Raw genomic sequence first — 20661 nt, forward strand, 5'->3', positions numbered from 1 at the left:
CTTAATGAAAGGGAAAGGGCTGGAATCTTATCTTCTGTTTAAGTTAGAAGATAAAAGCATTTTATGAAACTGGGAATTGAAACTATTTCTGTATTGCTACCAAGATTGAATATGCAGCCCTTGTTGCTTAGTAGATTTTAGAAGATCTTTCTATTCTAGGAAGCGACTTTTCACATATTTGTGTGATAACAGCTGCTGTATAGATCTCATAAAGTGACAATATGCTCACACAACCTTATTTTACCCGCTTGTGTGACCATCCTGGTTACTAAGTGAGGCAGTGAGTGGTCATGTAATTAAAGACAGTATCATAATACATATGCATGAAGGAGCAAAATTAAAGTTGCTTTGGCAACATACGTTCTGTTCTTCCCTAACTCTTGAATTTTTGTTCCTAGGTAATGATTTTTACTGTATCTTTCCATATGCCATTTACTGAAGTGTGACAGGAGCGCTCTGTAGCACGACGGCTGTGGGGAAGCGACTCAGAGAGCTTTAGTGATCCGGGTCTGTGTGCCACTGCTCCAATGGGACATGGCAGTTGCCTTCCTGCCCCTCTCCTGGACTTCCTGTGCTCGGGAGCTTTGAACATACCTAGTCCTAGGGAACATGAGGTTCGCATGGCTGCTTGTTTGGTACAGCTTTGGTACATCCACTGCTAGTTTTCTGGGCTGAAAATCGGTGTCATCAAGTGCCATTGCTGAGACAGGAGCTCCTTGGCTGACCTGAACATTAGCACTGGCCTGAGGACATTGTGAAAGGCCAAGTGGAGCAAGTGAGGAGGGGAGTGCGTAGAACATCCCAGCCTGCCTTTAGTCCCTCTGCTGTTTTTGTCCTCCCGCCTCTGACCCTTCCTGCTTCCCCTCTGAATCCCCAGCACCTGCGCTGCAGCTAATCGAGGGCAGGCTCACAGCCTGTATTTATGGTATTGATTTACAGAGCGTCTGTTGGCACAACAGGTAGGTGTGTGTTTACAAAGTTTAGAGGCCGTTGTACAGTTTTCTCCGACAGGAACCACTCAAGTTCAGTTGCTGAGTGAGTGTTTGCATGAGCTATGTCTTTGTGGAGCCATGGCAGAATGCTTAAGAGCTGGCTGGAGCTGGAGCCGCTGCTGTTTGCCAGGATGCTCTGAAGGAGCAGACCCTGCTCATTACAGGGTTGAGCACTTCTCTCCACCGAGCGGCTGTGGGAATAGGCAGGGGGAGGGCTGCCTCGCTGGGTGTCTTCCAGGGTAATGGCCGTGGATGTAATGCATCTGCTTGTATCTTTTCCCTGTCCTCAGCACCCTTTTTTTTCCATGGTGCCATGTGGGTCATTAGCTGAGGGAACAGTTTCTCACTGTCTCTTTCTCCTTTTGTTTTCCTCCTTCCTCATTGCTTCCAGTCTTGGTTTACTGCCAAACAGCCCCTTGTGAAAGGGCCGCCTAATTAACCCTGTGCTAATTAACAATTTAAAATTACACAGTACGGCTGTTCATATTTAATTCTCGGGAAGCCTGGGCAACAGCAGGAACCCCTCCTCCCTCCCACTCCCATCCCTGCCACCACACGTCCCTGGGGGGAGGAAGCAGTCCGGTGCCGTGGGCTGGGGGCTGCCCCAGGAGCGTGCAGTGGGCCAAGGGAGTTGCTGTAGCACCAGAAGCTCCTTGGCAGTGAAGGGTTGCTGTAAGATGGCACATCTGTCCCTATGAGGATGGGGCTGGGGGGCTGAAAGGAGGTTATGGGGGGAGTTGTGGGAATTGGCTCCACTTGTGTTCTGGACAGAGCGTGGCTGCAAACCCCCAGCTGTGGTTAGCAGAAGCTCTGGGTGAGTATGGGGCATGCAGCACAGTGCTTTCCTTTGCACCCTGCAGTCCAGGCACAGCTGAGCTCTGGCTGCTCCTCCTGGCCCAGTGGAGCCCCCCTTGCCCCACGCTGTCAGCGCTCCTCCAGTCCAGCCCCAAATCTGCTTGGAGGGGCTGTGAGATGCAGCGATGCTGCAGGGAGGGAGCAGGCCCTTGAGTGGGCTGTGTGCCAGAGGCATGGTGAGCAGGGTGGTGGGAGCAGCAGGAGCCTGGGGGGGTCACCATGAGCGGCGTGGCGCGTTGGCAGGATGTGAGGCTGGAGAAGGGACCGGGGAGAGCCCTTCCCCGCTCTCGAGGCGGTGGGAGCTGGGGGAGTCTCCGGCGCTCAGGCTGTTCTCTCTGTAACTGGAGTTCATTGATTTTACGGGAAACCATGTTTACAGACAGAGTGCTGATCGACCTGACGAGTTGACTTCTGCCTCCTTAAGTAAGAACTACCTTTTCTTATTGACTGGCTGATAAACAGAGCAGAGAGGATGGGGGGTAGGGAGAGGACAGCAGGTGTGGAGCATGCAGTGTTCAGTCTGTCTTCCCATGCAGGTCGCTTAGGAGTGGTGTGGGATGGAGAAAGATGCAGGGCCTGTACGAGTGGACTAATAACTACATTGTACTCCAGCTTAGAGTCAGTTTGCTCTCACAAGGAAATTGCTAATTTCAATTTAAAGCAATGACACCTGCAGTTTGTGTGTGAATAAAAACAAATACTTCTGTGAGCATCATTCTTCAGGAATATGTCTGGTGATGAACTGAACAGGCAAGAAAATGTTGGGTTTCTGTAGTGGCTTGGCCTGTGTCCAGGGGCTCTGCCTGGCCATGTTTCAACTGTAAATTTTTCCACCTGCCCTGGAAGGGCTCCTCCGTGTCAAGAAAAGGGAGAGGGGAGAAGATTCTTTCAGAGTACCACCTCCTGCGCTGGTTAACTTGGAGTGAGTGAGGGGGAAGAGATGTTAAAGCAAACCCAAGGCAGAAAAGCCCACCAATTAATTGGTAAGCACTTGCAGGTTTGCCCGGCCTGGCTGGGAGAAGAGATTGGCTTTCTTGTCAATAAACAAGTCCCCAGTGCAGCATCAAAGCCGCAGTCCTTTATCAATCGTGGCCTCCTCTTCCCGCATGTTCCTGTAACTTACCAAGCATTTATTACATTGATTTTGCAATCAGGCTGTTAACCCTCCTGCCCCATCAGCCCTGCTAACCCTTTTGGCCCAGCTGTCAGTCAGACATCTTCCTGCCAGTCAAGAGTTCTTGATAATGGAGACGCTCAGATTCACGTCGGGTCTCATCTGGGCACGTCTCCCAGGGAGCTGTGCTGGCACACGGGGCTGTTTGTCTAAAAGCGTTTGTGGGATGCTCTTGTTCCACATTGCATTGTGAGGTCTGCATAGATATTCCCAAAACTTTTCTTGACAGGGGAGCGAGGCTTTTACTTACCTTACTCATTTTGTCACCCAGCATTAACTTGATTTGGTTTAACCTGAACTGCAGTTGTCAATGCAAAGGGTAGAAGTGAGAGGGAGAGAATATATCGTGTCATGGGCAGGTGAATAGGCAACCTCAACACAGAGGAATCTGGGGTCAGTCTGTAGAAAACACAGCTAAGGAGAGAGTGGGAGAGAGCTGGTGCAAGTAAGAGCTCTTATCATGCAGTGTTCAGGTGGTGTTTTAGCTACAGTAAGCAAAAGCGGCTGATTAAGAAGACTGAGTCTTTTGGCAATGGGGTTATGGTATTCTTTCCTGTTCCACTCAGTGCACCACGTTATTTTTGTTGCTGATTAAATAATTATTTATTCCCAGTGCCACTGCAGACAGCTGTGTGTGGCACAGGATCCAAGGAAGGACTGGAAATGCTGTGAGGTCAGAACTGTGCGTGAACCCTTGGGATTGTTGCAGCCACTGCGCCTTCATGTCCTTCCACAGGCATCCTCGCCACACTTGCTTTGAGGAATGTTGCTTTCTCCCTTCATGGGACATGTAAGACAAACGTGGCCTCTGCCTGTGCAGTTTTCCTCATGTGTTTTCTGTGGAAGTTTTGTGTCTGTCTAGCCAAGGAAATCTGTGGACCACAGGTGAAAGATCACTTTTACAGATGAGGTAATAGTGCTTTATTTTCTGATGGTGTTCCCTCCCGTGTGCTTGTGCAGCAGCTCTCTATAGGAAACAGACTATATAAATGTTTCTTTGTAGGCAGGATTCTTGGTAGGGTTGCAGCTGAACTGGCAACCTCCTGCTTGTTTGTGGTCTGCATTACAATGCTCCAGCTCTTAACTAATCTCCTCGGTCTCTAACCTCTCAAAGGCATGTCCTGCTGATCTGGCTCTGTTAAGGAAGGCTGCCAGGATGCAGCAAATGAAGTAGAAGTGGTGGGGAGCTGTGGGTGCCAGCCAGGCTCAGTAGTCTGTGCTTGCCAATTATCTGGCAGTCAGTGGAAGTTCTGTACATCTCATTTGTATTTGGTGGAATAGCAACAGTGGGCAGGGTGTCCCTCTTTCCCCTCCAGAACCTGCATCGGCCGCTTGCCCCTGGGGCTGAGAGGAAGCTGCTTGTGCAGAGGCTGTGCCCTGCGGGATCTGGGGGAGCTTCCTGGTGTGTGGTGGGCTGACTACTTTCCAGTCCTCAGGATGGACCCTCTTCAGATCTGGAATTTCCTGTTTGGTTTCTCTCCTGACGTCTCTCTGTTTAAACTCTGTCCAGAACATAGCAATTAAATCTCCTGTGCATACCAAACACTGTTACTTCAAAATCTCTGAGAGTTGCTCTGGGTCTCATGGCCCGCCTTGCAGGCACACGTGTGGTAGCTCTGGCTCTGTGGTCCTTGAACAAATAACAGAAAGGGAATCACTTGAAAATAACGGCATCTGGCTGAGGGAGACACAAAGTATGTTTTTTACGAAGTTTTAAAGCTCCAGCACTGCTTTGTTGTAGTGTCTTCATTCTATTTCTGTCAGAAGCTTTTCTGTTACATGCTTGATTGGCTTTTTGTTTGTTCTCTGAAGGTCTAAGGCTTATGGGGTGACAGTGCAGGTCCCACCAACTTCCTGCTCTGCTTCAGGAAAGGTGCTGGGGAGGTTTTCGCCACCTCTCAGGCCCCTTTGACTTGCCTCTTGCGTTCCTACTGCCATATTTCCATTGCTCATTTCCAGTGCTGCGTTAGGTGAGGCCAGGGGTGTTCCAGGGGCTGCCTTGGGCCCTCGCAGCCGCTCTCTGGTCCTGAGGAGCGGGGCTGGCAGCCGTCGTCGCGGGGGGCTCTCGGTGGTAGCTGCCTCGCCTCTCAGACTCACCTGCTTTTCTCCTTCTCTCCCTGCCTCCAGGTCCAAGCCGTACCGGGTGCAATGAGCGCTCCGTGCCGGCCCTGCCATGGAAGGCTGTGACTCGCCCGTCATACCCGGGAAGGACAATGGGTGCGGCATCCCTCAGCACCAGCAATGGACTGATCTCAACAGCACCCACCTCCCCGACACGGCCGGCAGCATGGAGCAGCCCGCGGCGGAGAGCCGCGGCCCCCTGGACAGCCTGAGGGTCCCTTTCCCCGAGCGCGTCCCCGAGAGCAGCGCGGCGGCCGGCCCCGGCACCGAGCCCGCCGGCAAGGAGGTGAGCTGCGGCCAGTGCGCCGCCTCCTTCGCCGGCCTGCAGAGCTACATGGAGCACCGCTGCGCCGGCGCCCGCCCGCCCCCGCCGCTCAGGGGGGAGAGCGGGAGCGAGAGCAGCGAGGACGGGGAGGAGGAGAGCGACGTGGAGAACCTGGCCGGCGAGATCGTCTACCAGCCCGATGGCTCGGCCTACATCGTGGAGAGCCTCAGCCAGCTGGTGCAGAGCGGCGGCGCCTGCGGCAGCGGCGGCAGCAGCGCGGCTCTCCCCTCGCTGCTCCCGAACTCTCTGCCCAAGCAGGGAGAGCCCTCCGCCGCCGCTCCCGTCTACCCACAGATCATCAACACCTTCCACATAGCCTCATCCTTCGGGAAGTGGTTTGAGAGCTCAGACCAGGCCTTCCCGAATACCTCAGCCCTGGCGGGCATCAGCCCCGTCCTGCACAGCTTCCGCGTCTTTGATGTGCGACACAAAAGCAACAAGGATTACCTGAACAGCGACGGTTCTGCCAAAAGCTCCTGCGTATCCAAAGATGTTCCTAACAATGTGGACCTGTCCAAATTCGATGGCTTTGTGCTCTACGGGAAGAGGAAGCCCATCCTGATGTGTTTCTTGTGCAAGCTCTCCTTTGGGTATGTCCGCTCGTTTGTGACCCACGCGGTGCACGACCACCGAATGACTCTGAGTGAGGAGGAGCGGAAAATTCTTAGCAATAAGAACATCTCCGCTATCATCCAAGGGATAGGCAAAGACAAGGAACCCCTTGTCAGCTTTCTGGAACCAAAAAACAAAACCCTTCAGCACCCTCTCGTTTCCGCAGCTAACCTCATAGGCCCTGGGCACAGTTTTTATGGTAAATTCAGTGGCATTCGCATGGAAGGCGAGCCGGCCCTCCAGAGCGGGGCGGCCGGCACAGCAGAGCCGCCGGCTGCGGGCGTCCTGGCCCCCGGCGCGCTCCTCAACCTGGGCGGGCTGACCAGCTCGGCTCTGAAGACTCCCATTACCTCAGTCCCCCTGGGCCCGCTGGCTTCCAGTCCCACCAAATCCTCAGAGGGGAAGGACCCTGGGGTGGCAGAGGGGGAGAAGCAAGAGGGGGGCGACCAGGACAGCCTCTCGGAAAAGGCAGAGCCGGTCGAGGAGGTAGAGGAGGAGGAGGAGGAATTGGAGGAGGAGGAGGAGGAAGAGGAGGAGGAGGAAGAGGAAGAAGACGAGGATGATGAGGGTTGCAAAGGACTATTTCCAAGCGAGTTGGAGGACGAGCTAGAGGACCGGCCCCAGGAGGACGCTGGGGCTGTGGCAGGTGGCGGCAGCAGCAAAAAGGACCTTGCTCTCTCAAACCAAAGCATTTCTAACTCTCCCTTAATGCCTAACGTGCTCCAGACTCTGTCACGGGGCACAGCTTCTACTAGTTCTAATTCTGCTTCTTCCTTTGTCTTTGATGGTGCAAACAGGAGGAATCACTTAAGCTTTAACAATGAGGGCGGCGGAGCCAGCGTGGCAGAGGGCAGCAGGAGGCTGGACTTTATCGATGAAAGTGCCAATAAAGACAATGCCACAGCACCAGAACCAAATGAGAGCGCGGAGGGCGAGGACGGGAGCTACATCTCCCATCACCAGCATGCTGGCCCCCTCTGTGAACTTGGGGGTGGGGAGTGCCCCTCGGGGAGCGGCGTGGAGTGCCCAAAGTGCGACACGGTCCTGGGCTCCTCGCGGTCGCTGGGTGGCCACATGACTATGATGCATTCTCGCAACTCATGTAAGACACTCAAGTGTCCCAAGTGCAATTGGCACTACAAGTACCAGCAGACGCTTGAGGCGCACATGAAGGAGAAACATCCCGAGCCGGGAGGCTCCTGCGTCTACTGCAAGAGTGGGCAGCCACACCCGCGGCTGGCACGGGGCGAGAGCTACACCTGTGGCTACAAGCCCTTCCGCTGCGAGGTCTGCAACTACTCCACTACTACCAAAGGCAACCTCAGTATTCATATGCAGTCTGACAAGCATCTCAACAACATGCAAAACCTGCAGAACGGAGGGGGAGAGCAAGTCTTCAGCCACACCGCTGGGGCAGCGGCGGCGGCGGCAGCGGCCGCAGCAGCCGCGGCAGCCAACATCGGGAGCACCTGTGGGGCCCCCTCCCCCACCAAACCAAAAACCAAACCTACGTGGCGGTGCGAGGTGTGCGACTATGAGACCAATGTAGCTAGAAACCTTCGTATTCACATGACCAGTGAGAAGCACATGCACAATATGATGCTGCTTCAGCAAAACATGTCCCAGATCCAACACAACCGGCACCTGGGCCTCGGCAGCCTGCCGTCCCCCGCCGAGGCCGAGCTCTACCAGTACTACCTGGCGCAGAACATGAACCTTCCCAACCTGAAGATGGACAGCACTTCCTCAGATGCACAGTTCATGATGGGTGGATTCCAGCTCGATCCCACCAATCCCATGGCAACGATGGCTCCATCTCTAGGTGAGGCTGAAGGGTTTTCCAACGCGTCTGCGTGCAGGGGAGGGGTTCGGTGTGTTACCACAAAGCCCTCGTGCACAGGCTGGGCACTGCGTGACGGATCCTTTCCTGCTCTCTCTGCAGCCACAGTGCAGTGAGTTGATCTTGTGCAGTGGTTGAGGATGGAGACCTCCTCTCTCTCTTCCCCCAGAGCAGTTTCCTGGTACATTTTCTAAGAGGTTTAGGAGTGAGCTAATAAAACAGTAGATAGGGATTATTACTGATGTGCATTAAATGTTTCTCCTTGTAGCGGAAGGCATCCTTACTACAGTGTTTCCTAATGACTTTTCCTTAGTTGGATAAGGGATGTGAGTAGTTTGTGAGAGGCTCCAATGAGCTGCTGACACTCTCCAAAGCAAATGTTGTGCTGGTTTGTTAACGTCCTGTGTTGCCCTGAGAAGAAAAGGTGAGCAAGTTTCAAGAGTTGAGTTTGGATGATGTTCCTTTGCTGAAAAAAATGAGCTAAAACTGCTCCTCTGACGCCAGCAATGTAAGATTCAAGGCTTGACTAGATAAGAGTTATTAAACTGGAAGGGAATGGCTAGACTCTTTCTTTCATCAGATAACAAATGCACTTAAAAATGAGCTACCAAATGTATTTTCCCTGACTACAGGTGCCCATCGTGTTCGTGTCGGTGCTGTGCTTGACACTGGGAGACATCCCTGATCCCCACACAATGTAGCCCATGAATTGGAGTGAGGATGGAGGGTCAGGTGCTGTTGGGTTCCTCCCCTGTGCCACATGTGCTGTCCAGGGCAGGCAGGTGCTGGGGTGTTTGAGCTTCACAGGGTGAGAGCTGCCAGAGAACAGGATATCTCACACGCTTCAGGCGTGGCAGATGCTGACTGAAATTACTGCTGCTGCCACCTTATTTTGCTGCTGCTGAGAATTTTCCACAGTGTAGAAAAGTGTGCAAAAAGAAACCTGCCCCTTTACCTGCTCTCCTCTGAAGTAATTTCTGCGTGCTGCGCTCTGCCCTCCCTAACCCTGTCCACCCATCAATGCTGTTATTACTGTTGTGCTCCAGCGTTGGTTCATTGGTCTCATGCATGTTCTCCTTCAAGCTAAGTACAGTTTATTATTAGTCCAGAAGGACGTGAAAGTTGTATGAGAGAACAACACCACGAGATACTAAAAAAAATGGAGAAGAAAATTAAGGGACTGTAAGTTAAAGTAATTGTCTTTTGGTTTTTTTTCCTGAGTTGTCTTTTTTAGCGTATTTTCAGCTCCAAGTTGCCAACAGATGCAATACACTTCCAATATAGCTTGTAGTGTATGAAGTTACAGTGTAGTCTGTGGTGGGTTTCTTGGAAGGTGCCCTCTTGGAGCTCGTAGCCCCTCCTTACTGAAGCACAGGGAACTTGGGAGTGTTTTAACTGAAGCCTGCTAAAGTGCATGACAAGGCTTTGAATGTATATGAGCTGGCCTGGAGAATGATTTGTGAATTGTACACTTGATGGTTGCAAATCTCAAGCTGAGGATTACAGAGGGAGGCCCTTCCCATGTCAATAAGCACTTGACATGAGCTCAGCTTGTTAGATTCATATACACACACGCTAGAGCTTGGCTGGAAGTGAAGCAGATTTTTCCTGTCTTTACACTTCAGTCCAAACCTGGGTTTGAATAGAATATTAATAACTCAGAATAGCCTGCTTTTGGGTTTCTACTGTGTGATGTGTTGAGGAGACACTGACTCAGGCCATTTCAGGATATGCCCTAAAAGGGATGCTTAGAAAGCCACTACGATTAGGAGATGTGGCCCGTAGAGGGCAAGCGGTGGGCTCCCTGCTCCTCATGTATTTAGCAAGCAGGCAGGCAGGAGCAGCTGTACAGAGGGTGTAACTCTGTCGTGGTAGGGAGCCATAGAATGGAGCAAGGAAAAATATAGCTGACTGGTTCCTGGCAGTACATGTGGATGGGGCTTTCCCTCTCCAAGCAGCTCTCCTCTGACAGCACAAGGTCTGCGTGATGAAAATTATTACAGACTCGGTGTTCAGGTTGTTTTGCAAGCCGTGGTCATCCTGCATAGGGCTGTAACAAATGCTGTGGTGGTGCATTTCTGCAGGAAAGACAGTGGCACCCATCCTGGCCAGAGTGGTGGTCTGCACCCGCTGCGGCCACGTGCTTTCAGAAAGGGTAGGATGGTTCTGCCTGAACTTTGGTCATCTTCCCAGTGCTGGCTGCTCCTCAGCAAACAGGTTCAAACACGGGAAACTAGAAGTTAATGAAATCTTATTTTGATCAACCGTGATCTGAAGGTTGCCTGAATGAGATTATTAAGCTGAGCTGTGATGTAAGATCAAAGTAAAAGACCAAAAAGCTGCAGGAGGAGCATGAATATTTTTAAATGGAAAAAGAGAGCAAGGTGGAGCAAAGGTCCTAAGAAGAGGCTGGTGGTTGCTCTCTGTGCTTTGGCATAACGTTAGAAAGAGAAAATCTCTCTGTCCACATCTTCAGAGTGTTCTGATGTAAATAAGAGCTTGCTGCCTTCATTTACTGTAAGTGAATAGAGTTGAGCTCTTGGTCTGGAGTGGATCTGCCATTTAAAGACAGGAGGCATCCTGCTGGCTTTCCTTGACATGCTCTTGCGCTCTCATTATTAATAGTGGTTGTCTTCTGGGCATACAAAGCGTCTGTCAACACTGTTTTTAGGAGACTGTCCACCATTTTGAACTCTTGGACGAGAGATGAGCTCTGATGGTGAGGGAGTGGCACTTTGCAGGTTGTTTTATGTACTCGCCACATTCTGCACTGTGGGCCACTTCCGATAGCAGTGTAGTGACCTACCTAATACTCCCATCACATGGACTTGGGACTGCTGACCTGGTTTTCTTTGGCAGGGACTCTGCTCAGGTACTGCACGAGGTAACATTTCTTGCTTCTCCAGGTAGGCAAGAAGAAGCCCGGATAACGTGTTACACTGTGCTTGAAATGGCCACAAGCTTTCAGCTCAGTACTGAGGAAATTGTTGTCCTCTGAAACTTTGTAGGATTTTTCTTGCTAGCTTTTGTAGGCAGAGTGTTGGATACTTCTCCTTCAGTGGGTGAGTAGTGAGGGCTGTTGCTGTGCTTTCCCAGCCTTACATGCTGTCTGCAATTGCTTTTTTTACCTTCAGATGATGGTGCTGACCAGCAGCACAGAGGAGTAAGTGAAGGCACAGCGGTGCTTCCCTTTCGCTGCGTGTTTAGTGGGCGCAGGAGTTGCGCTGAGAGCAGTGTCTGTTCTGCTTTCTGCTTCTTGTCTGGCAAGTAAAGAATTCAGCTTTTCTGACCTCTTTCTCCCCTTTTTCCTTCGTGCAGTGGGTGGAGAGATCCCCCTGGACATGCGGTTAGGTGGTGGACAGCTGGTGTCTGAGGAGCTAATGAACTTGGGTGAGAGTTTTACGCAAACAAATGACCCATCGCTGAAGCTCTTCCAGTGTGCTGTGTGCAACAAGTTCACTACAGATAATTTGGACATGCTGGGCCTGCACATGAACGTGGAGCGCAGCCTCCCCGAGGACGAGTGGAAGGCGGTGATGGGGGACTCATACCAGTGCAAGCTGTGCCGCTACAACACGCAGCTCAAGGCAAACTTCCAGCTCCACTGTAAGACGGACAAGCATGTGCAGAAATACCAGCTGGTAGCACATATCAAGGAGGGTGGCAAGGCCAATGAGTGGAGGCTGAAGTGTGTGGCCATTGGGAACCCGGTACATCTGAAATGCAACGCTTGCGACTACTACACCAACAGTCTAGAGAAGCTGCGTCTTCACACAGTGAACTCGAGACACGAAGCCAGCCTCAAGCTCTATAAGGTAAGAGTCAGCTTTGCTTCATCTTCCTTCATTGCCTGAGTGCTGGACAAAGGGAGAGGTGTTTTGAGCTGCAGTGGATTGTGATCCTTTGGAGACAAGCTGCTCAGATCTCTGCAGCAGGACACAGTCTCGGTTGCGTGGCACAGCTCTCCAGCCTGCGGTTTGACCGCAGCAGAGCCTCAGCCCGGCGGCTCTTTGTGTCAAGGGGTTTTGGTGGGGGCTCGTGTGTTGCAGCCCTGCACGAAAATTTAGCAGTCCCTGTTGAAAACATTGTGCAAGGCAGTATTTGTCAACTTGTGTTGGCTCGTCTCCATGAGTTAGTTTGACCCACACAAGATGCTTCAGGAGCCCTTGAAGGCTTTTGGTGCTGTCAGACAAGCGTGTTCATGCTGACACTGAGAAGGCTGGGTGGATGGAGTGGGGAGGGATGGAGCAAGTGGGACGCTGTCTCTGTGCTTTTATGCTCTGTGTACATTAATGCTGGGATCTGTGAGCAAAGTGTTTCCTGAGGCTGGCCAAGGGAGGAGGCTGGAAGCAAAGCTTGCACCCATGGAGCTGATGATCTCTAGACGTCCCTTCCAGCCCCTGCCATTCTGTGATTCCATGTGCATGTACTTGGCCATGTGTGTGAACAGGCTCTATTCTGGAGGTGCTGCGGGTTTCCATCCCCAGCAGTATTTGGCCTGTGACTGCCATCTTGTTTTCTTTTTCACCCTCATTTTGCGTCTTTGTAACCATCTTCTCTTCCCTGCCTTGTTTCTCTTGTTCACCGCCCCCTCCCTCCCTGGCCTGAACCCTGTGGGCTGTAACCCAAGAGGAGCTCCGGATACAGTAAATAGTCCTTTCACTCGTGCAGGAGAATTGCTCCAGACGTTTCTATTGATTTTCACTGGACTTAAAGCTTCACCTTTTTCTCTAATCATCCCATAATGGCTTTAGTATGAACAATCAGGTACGAATTGCCATAAATCTAGGCAGCCACATACCCTCCTTTCACACACTCTATCCCACTCACTGTCTTCTCGTGTCTCTCAGGATTGGGTTTTTCTTTCTGTCCCCACCCTTCCTTCTTTCCCCCAAATGTGCTGGGATTTATACATATGTAGATACATATACACAGAGACTGTATTTTGTGCTTCTTAACTCTTGTAAAATATTTAATGGGAGTTTGAAACGTGACATTGAGCTGTGCAACATCCCACCCACGTCACGGGGCAGACAGCACAGGCTTCGAAACTCCTGGATTCTCCCTGGAAGTGAGCAGTGAGAGGAAAGGGACAACCAGGAGCATCGAGAAGGTTTGCCTTGAACTGTATTTGTGGGGCCTGCCTGGATTTGGCGGGGAGCTGTTCAGAGAGGGAACGTGCATTTCCACTGAGCTCACTGTTGAGGCCAAGATTGCTGTGACGGTTGCTGTTGCCACCATCAGCTGGGATGCAGCAGAACATGTCAGAGTCTGGCTCTGAAAATGATCAGGTCTACATGTAGGCCTCTGATCTCAGATGTGTAGGAGACCTGAGAGTGTAAAATCAGCTTGGAAACTCAGGGCAGGAGAGTCCCAGTGAGATTTATAGAAACCAGCTAAGGAACTGACTCCCCTGTTTGTGGAAGGTGCAAGAGAATCGTTTGAAAGCTCTGATGGAGTTCTAACACATAATACTGTTCTCTGAAACATACATTGCAAAGATGTAGAATTTTTTATCTAGACCCTGCATCTGCAGTGGTTTCTGCTGTTGGGGAGGAGGCATTTGAGGCACTGGAGTTCTCTCACTTGGAGGGGATTAAACATAAAAAAGACAATAAGAAAAACTCCACCAAGGTGAGAGCTGGGGACAGCCTTAGATGCTTATAACAAAGACTCCTGAGATGCTTTCCACAGACAGGAGAAACGAAATTGTCAGTTTGCAGGGTTCTAAGAGACCTGGGCAGTTCCCTGAGCTGTTACAGCCTGTGCTGCTGCTGGCACACGAGCAGTGAGACACTAGTTGGGGAATAACACACTTGAGCTTTCTGCTCTTCCTCTGTGAGCCTGTGGCAGGGGACAGCGGGCAGCTGCAGCCACGACATCACGCTCCAGCAGAGCTGGAATAGGTGCTTCACTTCATGGAAGAAGCTTCCCATGCGTCAGGCAAGCCCCAGTGCAATTCTTTCAGTCTTCAGAGTGGTTGTATCTTTTGATAGCTGAAAAGATGCAGTGGGAGTGGGGGTGGTTCACAGAATGGTTTCTCTTCTCTCAGGCCTTGGTGTGGTCTGCAGTAAATTGAGATTGATTGGATGTTATTTTTCCTCTTGCTAATGTAATCCATTAGCCTGGCACATGCATAATCAGTTTAGAGCACAGTTAACTGGATGTAATCGAGTTCTTCCCTGCCTGCTGGAGAAAATCCTCTCCAGATGCTGTTGGGTGAGAGCACATACTAGGCTTATCACACACAATCCTCCTTATTCTGCTTTTTTTTGCCATTTTCCTCTTAAATCACGTTATTGACTGTTTGCATTGCCCAAGAGCCACTTCTGTTAGTGCTACTTGCTGCCAAAAAATGTGATCTAGAGACATTTTTAACCCATATTCTCGTGAACCCTTTAGTCTTCTGCTGCAGTGCTTGCAGTGCCGGAGGAGAAGGTCTGGTCTTCTGCTGCCATCTTCGTCCTGCATGTTGCAATAGCTTCCATCAGGCCTCTTCCCATGTCAGTGAGGAGGGATGCTGCAGCAGGGTCCTGGCTTACACCAAGAAACCAGAAGGGTCTCTGAATCTTTATTCTTATGGTCTCCTGAATGCCTGATGTCTCCCTAAAATCCTATGACTAAGCTGGAAATCCTCTTGTTCACTTGCACTTGCTGGGGAATGTGGTACTTGTGCCTCTCCCTGTGACTGATTTATCTCCTTAGTGCAGCTGGTGGTTTTTATATCCTGAAAAAGTACCTGGAAAGCAAGAGTGCCATTGTCAATGTGTGTGCTTCAGTTTTGGAGGTGGATATACTGGCTTCAAGTAGATGATAGGTTTGAAGACCCTTCATGTCTTAGCTAGGACAGCCTGGTGTGAGACTGGGATTGAGTGACACTGGTGGTTGTAGGCAGAGACTATGCAAACTCTTGACAAGTGTAGGCTTACTGTAACAGAAGCCAAGTCTTGTCTCCTCGTGACCTCAGAGGACTAGAGCAGACTTGAGGCAGAGCAGCGTTCCACACATCTGGAAGAGGTTGGGCACGAGTTCCCGGCGTCTATTGCACAGGTGGAATTTCCAGAAGGAATTAATCTACTGGAGCGAGAGCCAAGTTTGGACATTTCCTACAACTTCCTGAAAAACTCTAGTTCAAAACCTGCAGCTCACAAGAAGTTTAAACAAAGAACTACTGAAGAAACACATTGCTGGCCAGGCTGCCAAATGAGCACGGTCAATGAGTTCATTCAGTGTCTTCCTTTTCAGTCTTTCCAAGTGCTGAGTTAACTTTTCTAGGGAAAAGGGAGTCTGAAGGAGAGGATTTGAGTTACATGATTCTCTGCAATAGAGGTCCTTTGTTAACTAGGAGATGCAGAGTGTGCAGGAAAACGACCCCTTAATATCTGTATTCAAAATGCTAGTAGCAATGAGACTGTGGATCTGTGCTGCCTGGGAAGCAAACAAAGATGACCCGTGGAGAGGAAAACAGGAGGTGCAGCTGCAAACCCAGCAGAAGGTGGTGGGAACTGGCAGTCCCACAGCAGAGCAGCGTGTGTCTGGTGCAGCCTCTCCCGCAGGCACAGCAGCAGCGTGTGTGTCCCCCCGCAGCAGAGGGGCTGAGCTGGGCTGCTCTGGGGTTTGGGAGCCAAGCTTTACAGTTCCAGTTAGGACAATGTACGAGAGGGACCAAAACCAAAAGGGTGTTTCTATGCAGTGTTAATTGAAGAGCTGTGATGGGGCTGTGAAACAAATTTGTTAACAAACCGATTTGTTAAACAAATAGGCAGTTGAGAAAGCTGGTGGAAAAGAAGATAACTCTGAGGACACTGGAGCAGGACAGTGCAGAACATGTTGGGGTGGTGCAGTAACTTATTTGACTCCAGTAACATTGCACAGAATCTCCAGCAGTGATTCACGTCACACAGTTAAGAGCACACAGGGCTGTTATCACCAGCTCCTGGGCCAGGATGGTGCTGGGATGTGCTAGGGGAAATCCAGCAGCCTGCAATGTAGAAAGAGCAACAGGAGAGTTTCCTACCTACCACTCTGCAAATGGGGTAGAGCCTCACAGCAGGATGTGACGCTGTGCCTAAACTGCTAGAAGGTCTAAAGTGTCAACTTGAAGGGACTTCTTGGAAAATCCCCAGAAAGTTTTAATCCCTCATGATGTGTGGATTATTGTATGAGATGCAGACACCGAATGGTAATGCATTCCAATTCAATATCCTCTGTAATAGAAACAGACAAAAAGAGCATTTACAGTAATTGTGTCTAGCTTTGAAGTTAAAACTACATGCAAATGGGTGAGCTACAGTTAGAGAAATTAGAAGGGTGTGCTGTGGGCGGGTCACAGAGGATTTGCTTAAAATCACATTAGGTGCTTGTGTTAAATGCACATTACCCATGAGAAAAAGTTGGAAATAGAGCGGGGAGAGACCCTGCCAAAGTCCACAGAAAGTCCAGCATGTTCAACTGACACAGTATTTCAAGAGGAGGTAGAAAAAGGAAAAGGGAAGTAGGACCACAGTATGGGGAGGGAAAAAAGGAGCAAATTCTTCTGGCCTGTGTTTCAGAGAACTGAGGGTGCCTCTCTACATAGCACAAACCCGAGATGGCCTCACATGGAGGTGCCTGTGAAGGAACAGGGCACTGGGGTTACCAGGACTTCAGTAAAGAGTTCTGCAGGAAGCTGCTTGTGAAATGGCAGTCTCCTGGCAGTAGTGTGTGCCAGAAACTACGAAGTAAGTCAGCAAGTCGATAGAAACTATAATAAGAAGAGTCTTGGTGGGCGTATGGATTAGAAAGTGGAAAACCAGACTTTTGGAAGAGAAGGTTCTCCTCCCCTCTGTCCCTCTCCACCCGGGCAGGGCTGGACTGGCTCATGCAGGAAGTGGGTTTCGCAGAGGCTTTGCCAAGATTCCTCATGAACTGCTCTTGAGCAAAGATTTCTTGTCACTGAGGGAGGAGGTCTGTGGATTGAGAGTGAGGTGAAGGATGAGAAATAAAAGGTAAAATAAGAACTAAACTTCCACAATGGAGGAAAAAAGATTACAAAAAGGGATGTGTGTTTGTAAGTGACCCAAAAATGGAGTAAAAAGCAAGCTTAAAAATTTGCTAGAAGGTAAAAACATGTAGACTTCATAGATGTAAAGCTGGATGGCAATTGTAGAGGAGCTTTACAGTGCTAAGTGACTTAACATAGGTAAAAAGAAACGTGCCTTTTAAGGTTCTTAGGGTGAAGCTGCCCACAAAGAGTCTGTTGTGCTTGTTACAGAGGACTTAGAGCTGTATTAACCTTTGATTTACTCATTGTCTGCCTTCTGTCTGTTTTGGGTTTACTTTTCCCCGTTTATCTTTTGAACTAGAATATGCAGCATTAGAGCTCTGAATAACACTCCTGAGCCAGAAACAGGCTTCTGGCTCAATTTGTCTTAAAATTATACAATGTGAGGGACGTTTAGCTGATTTCCTACAAGGTCTTAAGCTAAAAATACCCATCTAAGTCTCCCCACAAAGTTGTTTCTAAAGCTGGTCTCCAGAGCCTTTCATTCAAATCTGCCATTCTCTAGTCTTGGATGAATGAAATGATGAAAGACAAGCTCATGAACTGAAACAGTGAACTTTGAGTCTTGCTGAACCTGTAGCCAGAGGAACTTTGTGAAACCACATCCTGGTCTGAACACATGGTGAATCTGAGCAGAGAGGTGTTCCAGAGCTGGGCTGAGAGCCTGGTGGGCTGAGCAGCAGCTCCCACCACGCTCTGCTGCCTTCCAGGCTCCTGGGATACTCAAACAGTACTTTGCTTGGGCACAAAACTGGTTTTCCCAGTACAGCTGATGACAGGAGGGATGAAGCCCTGGAATCTGGTGATTGACAAGTATTTTAATACAAAACCCACTCACTATCCATTTAACCCTTTCAGAAACCTCCCTCTTGGGGCTGCATGTTTCTCTGAGTGACAGGTTGCTCCATGACATCACCCTAGCATTAAAGTTAGGTTTTTACCTTCCCTCAGGTACATTGGTACAATAGTTACATCCTTATAGCATCACAAAATGTACGCTCTCTCTATTCTGCTTTTTCAAATGGTTGAAATCAAAAACTATTGAGAATACCCAGCACTGCTTGCTGTATGTTTTATTTATTGACTTCAGTTACTTAGGTTTTTCTTTCAGCAGTTTTCCAGTAAGTACTGAGCCATGTGCAACCAATGTCTTAGAGAAGAAACCACCCTGTAAAAGCAACTGGAATAACAAATGAGGGAGGCTGAAACTGGAACAGGAGCAAGTGAGCACCAAAGCAGGAGCTAGGAGTTAACCAAAACATATAGCTAAAAGCTCTCTCTCAAACAGGATTTAGAGTTCAAAATATTTATGAGAATTAGATTTAAAAACAATTAAACAAAACTCAAAGAAAAAAACCCCAAACAACTGAAATAAACCTTTACAAGCTTTTATCCTGGTCTGCATAAATAGGCAGCTTTTCACCTCTCTGTAGCAGTCACTTGTGAACAACTGCAGATAGCTGTTTGGGCCTGGTTGCTCTCTGGTTCACCGAGATGCGTGGCTTGGCAGGGAGTGACTGAATGCTGGGGGAGTAAGAAAGGTCTTGCAAAGCTGTTCTGGCCCTCAGCCTGACCTTTCCCCATGCATGATGCCAGTTTTGCCTGTGTTGATGGTTCATTTTCTTTATCTCACTAGTTTTGGAACATATGGGTGAGTATTCAAATTTCAAATGAAGAATCGTTCCCATTTCAGATGATGCTGCTTGTACGGACTTTCAGGGTGAGAACAGGGTGCTTATGGTTATTGCTGTGATGTAGGGCTGTTGACAGAAGCTCTAGCTCTTGCTGTAGTCAGTGTAAGCTGTCAGGGACCTGCTGTCTCTCCTGTACTGTTGTGGGAGGTTGCTGCTCTGCAGAGTGTGGAAGGTGAATATGTGTCAGAGATGCTGGTCTGGATCCAACAAACCTGCTGTTTTTTTTCCAGGTGACCAGCTGCTGTGAGGACAGGCTGGCACAGAAGTGTGTGTGTGTCCCCTTCCTCTGCTCCATGCATGTTTAGCACTGTGACAGGGAGCTCCATTCAGGAGAGCTGGAATGACATTTGTCCAAGACAGGTAACGGGCCTGTTTGTTGGAATCTGATCTCAGTGTGATTGTCAGGGGTCTTATCCTGACATTCCTGCAGGCACATAACGTGTGTAGGCAAAGTCAAGCAGGTAGGACTGGAACAAGCCTGGGTGTAAGGGTGCTGGAATGAGCAGGTAGAGGAGATAGGGGAGCAGTTTTGTGCAAGGTTGGAACTGCTGAGTGGAGTTGCAGTAAGGGGCCTGTGCTCAGGCAATTCCCCCTCCTCGTGGCCCTGTGCTGGCACCTGGGCATCGTGTTTCCCTATGGGTAGGATGCCTCAAAGGCCTCAGAAATACTTTTAATTCCTTTTCCTGGTTGGGGTAGGGTCAGGCTTTCAGCACTGTGGGTAACAGTCCCGGCCAGGTAACAGCAGTGCAGCTGCAGGCTCTTTGATGACGACCTTGTTAAATAATGGATGGCTGTTCATTAACATCCATCTCCAGCAGCAAGCTGATTTTCAGGCTGGGAAGGGGGCCATAAGGTGCTTTCTGCAGTGTGTTCCATGTGATATGGCGTGACCTGCTGATTGCTGTTGGGCTGTGCTGGTGAAGCCACGCTACCAGGTGCTTTCTCATCCTCTCTCCTGAGATAAATGATCTATTTCCAAATAATTTTTTTAACAGTTGAAATCCCTAAAATTACTGTGGAAGCAGCATGGGAGGCTCTGTGTTTGCTCTCTCTTAAGGAACTCATTAAATTACAATAAATAATGTATGCATAGTGCATAACTTAATACCTTAATGTTCTTTTGGTCCTGCTTGCCAGTCCTAAAAATCCTGGCCCTGCGCTGTAATGCATGCAATCAAGTTCTGCAATTCAGATTAGGCAATAAGCTACACTTGTGCAACAGGTTCTCTGAAAGTTGTGCCTTTGGGTAGAGTTGAACAAGCTCTGGTAAACCTTATTGCAGCTATTTGAAGATACTTGTATCTGGGTTACTTTGCCTGTCTGCCAAAGAGGGCTGGAGCGTGCGCTCCTGGGCGCGTGGGCACCGCCAAGCAGCACAGCAGCTCCAGGCTCAGCTCTGCCCTGCCATGCTGGCAGTGCCTCCAGGGCTGGCAGCAGCACTGAAGGTAGCAGTTGAATGTTTATTTAAAATCTCAGCAGTATCAGTTTGCCCCTTAGTACCTTCCAGGAGTTTTCAGGCCCCTCTGCTGGGATACAGGAAGCCAGCGTGCTGGTGGGGTGTTAGGAGGAGCAGACTCCAGCTCACGGGGCTCTGACAGGGACTTGGTGTGTCTGTGTGAAGATAATAAGCAGATGTTGGAGTGGATTGATTTTTCTTTGTTTTGGTGGTGCTGTATCATCATTCTCCAAAACTGCCTTTCTGCTACTGTATTTTGAACCCTTCTCGTTGGCATGAGCTGTGAGGAACCAACAGTCTGGATGTTGGGGCACGTTATGGAGAAGCTGCTGGGACCAACGTGCATTACAAATAGTTGCTTAGGTACTGGTTTGATTTCTGTTGGAGTTGCCTCCATTGTTACATTTTTTAATGACACCAAAAATCAATGCCCTGATTCCTTCTTCTCCCCTCTCTTGTTCTGCATTTAAAGCAGGGAGGTGGTTTTCTAAGGAGACACTTGTATTTGGCCACTGAATCATCAGTGGAGTGCAGTTCATTCCAGCATCC

General features: G+C 49.7%; 1 protein-coding gene across 7 annotated transcripts in view; it reads left to right on the forward strand.

Annotated features, from left to right (window-relative positions):
* ZFHX3 (zinc finger homeobox 3) overlaps positions 1-20661 on the forward strand; it is a 170244-nt gene that overhangs the window by 62454 nt on the left and 87129 nt on the right. For 6 of the 7 annotated variants that reach the window (XM_062007148.1, XM_062007149.1, XM_062007150.1 and 3 more), the window contains 2 exons: positions 5149-7901; positions 11238-11734. In XM_062007148.1, the coding sequence (XP_061863132.1) occupies positions 5195-7901; positions 11238-11734 (3204 nt within the window). In that variant the 5' untranslated portion in view covers positions 5149-5194. The remainder of the gene's footprint in view (positions 1-5148; positions 7902-11237; positions 11735-20661) is intronic. The other variant, XM_062007153.1, reaches the window with a different exon arrangement.

Source organism: Colius striatus, chromosome 14 (genome assembly GCF_028858725.1).
Source record: "Colius striatus isolate bColStr4 chromosome 14, bColStr4.1.hap1, whole genome shotgun sequence".
NCBI classification, from domain to species: Eukaryota; Metazoa; Chordata; class Aves; order Coliiformes; family Coliidae; genus Colius; species Colius striatus.